The 6,000-nt window shown below is 41.5% G+C and overlaps 1 protein-coding gene across 1 annotated transcript in view; it reads left to right on the top strand.

Annotated features, from left to right (window-relative positions):
* Nucleotides 1–443: 443 nt before the first annotated feature.
* GNAT1 (G protein subunit alpha transducin 1) overlaps nucleotides 444–6,000 on the top strand; it is a 104,480-nt gene continuing 98,923 nt past the window's right edge. Inside the window, 1 exon segment of the mRNA XM_029597566.1 lies at nucleotides 444–549. Coding sequence (XP_029453426.1) covers nucleotides 444–549 — 106 coding nt within the window.

Here is a 6,000-nt window from a genome sequence, read left to right as displayed (position 1 = left end):
AAAATCTCTCTGTGCTGGACTCAGCAAGGAGAGGTTTAAAGGTAAGGGCTTAGCTGTCTGATGCAGTCCCAGCATTTTCAGCTGAGCACAGCAAGTCAGGGAAAATGTAGGGCTTTCACGCCTGCTCCTGCCTGCACCTGTCCTTGCCTTAGATTGGCTGCCTTAGATCACCTGGCAAGTACAGACTGCAAAATCCTCCTAAGAAGTGGAGCAAGTCGGATTTGGGAGCGTGGAGATGAGAAGTTCATTGGCTTTGCATCACAAGCAAGGGAGTATTGAGGTGGCAGCCACCTCCACTGTGCACGTAAGCTGAAAGGCACTCTGAGCAGGGCCAACAGGAGGGGGAGGAGGCGTCCATCGCAGGAATCAATCTTCTGTTTCTCTTGTCTGTGTGAGAGGGAAAGAGTTCAGGTCTTCTCCCATCGAATTCTGTGTCCTGGAAGATGGGAGCTGGTGCGAGTGCAGAAGAGAAGCATTCCCGGGAGCTAGAGAAGAAGCTAAAGGAAGATGCTGAGAAAGATGCCAGAACAGTCAAGCTGCTCCTTTTGGGTAATTAAACTTTCATTCTGACCCTCCCCACTCTGCTAAACTCTTCCCAACTTCCCTTTCCCAGGTCCACTAAACTCTCGCTGTGTGGCTCTTCCCAGCTCTATTAAACTCTCTCCATGTGCCTTTCCCAGCTCCATGGAACTCTCTTGTCTGTCCCCTTCCAGCTCCACTAAATTCTCCTGTCTGTCTCTTCCCAGCTCCAGTCAACTCCTCTCCCTAGTTTCGCCATCTATCTCCATCATTCCTTTCTCTATTAAACTGTCCTCTCTCTGTCTGTCCCAGTCATCTCTACTAAGTTAACCTCTCCCTGTTTTCCCCCTCCAACTCCATAAAACTCTTCCCGTCTGCCCCACCACCAATCTCTTCAGCTCTGTCTGCTCTGCCTCCCTGCCTACCTGCACACATACATTCTTCCTCATGTTTCTTATCCCCATCTCCCTGCCTATGCATAATCTTCCTTCTAATCTTATCACCACTGATTCTCGTCCTTCTATTTTTATCCTCCTTATCAGATAACCAAAGTTCTTCACTCAAACACATCTAAGGAAGAGAGTTTGAGTGATGAAAGATGTGGGTGAGAGCTTGGTGTCATTAATCTCTCTTACTTAGGTGTCACCCCATCTCTCTTCCTTAGGTCATCACATTATCACTCCTAATTCTTTGTCTTTTATTATCTTAACACCCTCAACTATCTCTCCAGTACATCTCATCAATCCTTCTACTCACTTTAACCCAACCTCATCTCTGTAATTCCTCTTCACTTCTTTTCAGAAACTACTTTAAAAATAATTAATTAATGATTTCATGATGTTTATAAGCAGACTGTGTCATTAGTCTGGGTGCAGCAGGGCATGTGTTCTAAATTGCGCTAAGATACTGTAGGTAAACTGAGAATGCAAGCATAGGGCCGGATTTTAAAAATGTGCGTGCATAAAACCCCGGGCCTTACGCATGCTGGCCAATTTTCAAAGGGCCCGGCCACACGCGTTATCTCCCGGGATGCGTGTAAGTCCCGGGGCTAGCCAAAGGGGGGGGGCGGGGTTAGAGGTGCCTGGCACAGTGGCCATTTGCTGGTGTGCCAGGGATCGCGCGCCGGCAGGGTGCCGGCGCTCTCAACTTACTCTTGCTCAGAAGCAGGAGCAAAAGGTAGCATAAGACATTTGGGGGTATTTAGGATAGGGATAGTGGGAGGGCAGGATAGGGGAAGGGGAAGGGAGGTTAGGCTAGAGGGTTAGGAAATTCCCTCCCAGTCCACTCCTTAAATGGAGTGGACTGGGAGGGAACTGGGGAAGGCCCCGATGTGTCGCCGCACGTACTTGCAGATCCCTACCCCCCTTGCGCGCACCGACCTGAAATTTTCTAACATGCGCGCACGTCCGTGTGTGTGCGCCGGGTAGTGCATGCACCTTTTGAAAATCTACCCCTTAATTTTTTGTTGTTGCTATTCTAAGGAAAAACTTTCACTTGCCTACATTGATGCAAGATCTGAGGGTACTTTTATAGTTTCCCCTTGAAAAATAGATGCCAGATCTGCAGATACAAAGCTTCCCACAGACCCTACACCTGCAATTTCTCCAGGGCAAATATGCAAGGGAAAATAAGTGCACAGATTTAAAAATGTAATCTACATGTGTATTTTTCCTTCCCTGTCCCATCCCCAGGATGGTCACTTTTGCCCTGCAGCTAAATCTAGCTGCCAAGTGAACGTAGATAGCTAGATATACAGGCAGTGAATAGTGCAACTTTCTCCCTGAGGATCTAGCCTGGTAACTCCTGGTCTCTTTTAAAATTGTCCTCATTATCATTATTATTATTATAAAATTTTATTACAGCTACCGGTACCAAAGCTATTTATTTAATCAGGTTATTTAAATTGGGTAATTTGCAAATAAAGGGTTGGATTTAAGGATAGGGCAAAACACATATAACCCTATCAGTCAGTTTGCTTCACACTTCTGAAATAAAGGTCTTGGACAAACGATGATCTATTTTCTGAAACTTCAAGAAGGGAAACATTTCCACAGATAAAATATGCAAGCAAAATCTTGTGCAAAACACATTGTGGGGCTTTTGCCCTTAAGGGCAAAATTTACAGATTAGGGAGGTTTGGCACATTTTTGTGGATTTTTTCCATTAGGGAAGTTGCAAGAAATAAAAGTCTTGGGTAAATACCCTCATACTATCTGAGATGTATCTGAGTATTATAATATGATATTCTCTTTCATTTTTCAGATTTGTATTTTTATAAATTTATTTAAGATGACTTCACTAGAATATTGCATAAAAACATAATTTAAAAAACAGATGATTACACATCATTATCTTGAAAAACAGATAGCAATGTGGTGCTAGGAACAAATATGTCAGTCGCTATATTATCCAATCAAAGCAATTTAAGGCATTTTCCTCCTTTTCTATCCCTACAGCCAGCACCATTTAATCGCTTTCGGTCCCACACTACCCGCACATACTCTCGCAGCAATTTGTCGCCTCTCACGCTCCCAGGTTATGCCTTCTATTTAGGGCTTCTGATTTTAGGTGAGTAGTTTATTTTCCAGCTAATGTAGGGTTCTTTAGGGGTACCAAAAATCTGTGTTTTCATGGCAGAGGTATTATTAATTGTGTACCTTTTCCGGCTGAATCAAATACAAATATATGTGCAGCTAAGGAATCATTAGCATGGAAAAGGCAAAGAAGAGGTGAGAGAAAGCTAGGGAAAAGACATTTTTCCAATGTTTATCTAATAATCACCTACTATTTTTCACATTGGGATATATTATATGGGGTTATCAGTTAAAACCTAAAATTAAAAGCCCAACATTTTTCCCCAATATTAACTATACAAGTAATTTGTATTTGTCTTTTCGGTATTTTGTTTCTCAGTAAATTTCATTTTTTTTCCCATTACTGCTCACTGTTTCATTAATATCTTCCAGCTCAAAAAACGTAGGGAGTTCATCTGCCTACCAAGATAGCAGGATTATCTTTTTAGCTAGGACCAAGGCAGTGATCATGAATCTTTTCCCCCCTTTAAGTAATCTTTCATCCCTGTTCAAATCTCAAAATAAACCAGCTTATCAGACCAGGTTATCGAACAGTTCAACACTTTGTCCAAACAATCAAAATATTTTCCTCAAAAAGGAGCTCAGTTTATGCCAACTGGTAAATATATGATATGTTGCGTATTGGTTGAAGGATGACCAGAAAGGTAGGGAGCAAGTGATCGCTTTACATAGATCAGGAGATAGGGTACCTTGCTAGAGCTTTGTTTAAGTCATGTTTTTGCCTTATTTCCTGGTCTTGCTCTAGACTATAGCCTTGTTTCCTAGTCTAACTCTTAGACTCTAATTTTGTTGGCCCTAATTTGAGCCTTACCTGAGTCCTTCTCTTGGGCCCTTGTATTCTGCATTCTTGCTGTTCTGCCCTAGTCGTGCTCTTAGTCTCTGCTTTGTTGGCCTTCATTTGTGGCCTTACATAGGTCCTCCTCTCAGGCCTTCATATTCTATTCTTGTACTCCTGTTTGCTTTAAGTCTGCATTTGTGTTCCCTGTCTGTTCTCAGCCTTGCCTTGTATTCTTTTCTGGTCATAGTTCTTGCTCCTCAGTTCCTTTTGTTCTACATAAGAACATAATAAATGCCTTCCTGATTCCTGTTCCTGCAGTAGCTGCCCTGCTCTTGTAGGTTCCTTCAAGTTCTCTGTTGTGAGTGTACTTATTTATGTTGTCCAGGTCCTACCAGCCACCAACACCTGAGGGCTGAACCCAAGGGGACAGTGGCCGGCACAGGCAGAAGACTTATTGTTGCTGTTCCTGTTGAAGCCCATTTTGTCTGCATCCACACCACTCCTACTTTTGTGGTCATAATTTCGGCAGTATGCCATCACACTTGTAGGTGCTCAGCAGAAAGAGCATATAACCCTTAATTTTGAGAACTTGCACTGGCTTCAAGTGAGACTTAGGGCACAGTTTAAATGACTGATTTTGTTTTTTAAAGCTTTATTTTATTTATTTTTATTAAGGCTTTTATATACCGAATTTCTTGATACAAATCAAATCAATTCGGTTTACAATGAACTAAGTAGAATATACAATTAACCAATCAACAAGAGATACAGAGCATACAGTTACATTATAACAAGGAAGCCTTAACTTGGAGTAGGAAAATAAAGAAGGGGTGAACGGAGCAATAAATATATAAAGTGCAATAAAATAGAATAAATACTATATACAGTGGAGGGGGCTAGGAGCCAACCTCTCTTTAATGGATATTAGGCATGAGAAATTTGGAAAAGTTTTGTTTACAGAGATGTGTGGTGAACAATTCTAGATCAGGCAATGGAGTTTGTGGTGGGGAAGGCTTGGCTGAACAGCCATGTCTTTAGTTTCTTTTTAAAAGTTGTTAGACAAGTCTCCAGTCTGAGGTCCGGAGGCATGGCGTTCCACATGGAAGGGCCTGCTGTAGAGAATGACCGGTCTCTGATGTTTGCGTGGTGCACTAATTTGATTGTAGGAACGTGTAAAGATCCCTTGTAAGCATCCCTTAAAGGCCATAATAATGGGTCCTAGATATCTGGAAAACAAAATGATTAGCCAAGTTAATCTTCAGTTGTCTTTTTACTCTTCTCAAGGAAATTTGTTGGAAATCCCACACCCTAGAGATGTGGACAAAGGAAAGTACATGGAAGCAAGTTTTTTCATTGGTAGGCCCATGTTATGGAATGTACTGCCACTTGACTTACACCTTACAAATTATGTATCTTGGTTCAGAAAGGCATTGAAATCTTTTCTTTTACAGCTGCTTTAGGTGGGACCTGCAATCGAGCAATTGTCTCCCTTTGTATAAAGCTGGATTTGGCTTCTGTATATGTATATGATTATTTTATGGAAACCTCTGATGGAAGTATTTTGAGAATTATGAATTTTTAATTGAGTTGTAAGTCTGTGCAATTTAATTAATGTTGATATTTAACTGGAGCTATAGTATTTCAGAATTCTCTGATTTATTATTTGCTGGGGTATGAAAGTTTCTGAAATTTTGTTAGAGGTTGAATGCCTTGATTGTTTAATGTTTTATGATGGTAATTTTCAAACAGCCTGCATAGTGGTAAAATCTGCATGTACATTGTACATGTGTATGTTTGCTTTGAAAATACTCGGGTAATTGGCCGAGTATGCGCAGCCATTTACTCGCATAAAGTTACACCTCCTCTTTGGAGGGAGTAACTTACATGCGTACACTTATGCAAGACTGGGCATCCAAATAGCAAGTATGTCAGTGTTCTATAATTTGTGTTCCTATGCCTCCTGAGCTTACATTGTGCTGGTATCCCGAACTGGGAAAATGTTTAAGACTAAACTGATAAAACAATGCCTTCTTAGACCTGCCAAGCCCACTAGTTTTCCCCCAGCTGTGAGAAGAGATATGCCAAGGAAACTATCTGTATATTAGACAC

This window comes from Rhinatrema bivittatum, chromosome 4 (assembly GCF_901001135.1).
Source record: "Rhinatrema bivittatum chromosome 4, aRhiBiv1.1, whole genome shotgun sequence".
NCBI lineage: Eukaryota > Metazoa > Chordata > Amphibia > Gymnophiona > Rhinatrematidae > Rhinatrema > Rhinatrema bivittatum.
This window is presented reverse-complemented; position numbering and strand designations above follow the sequence as displayed.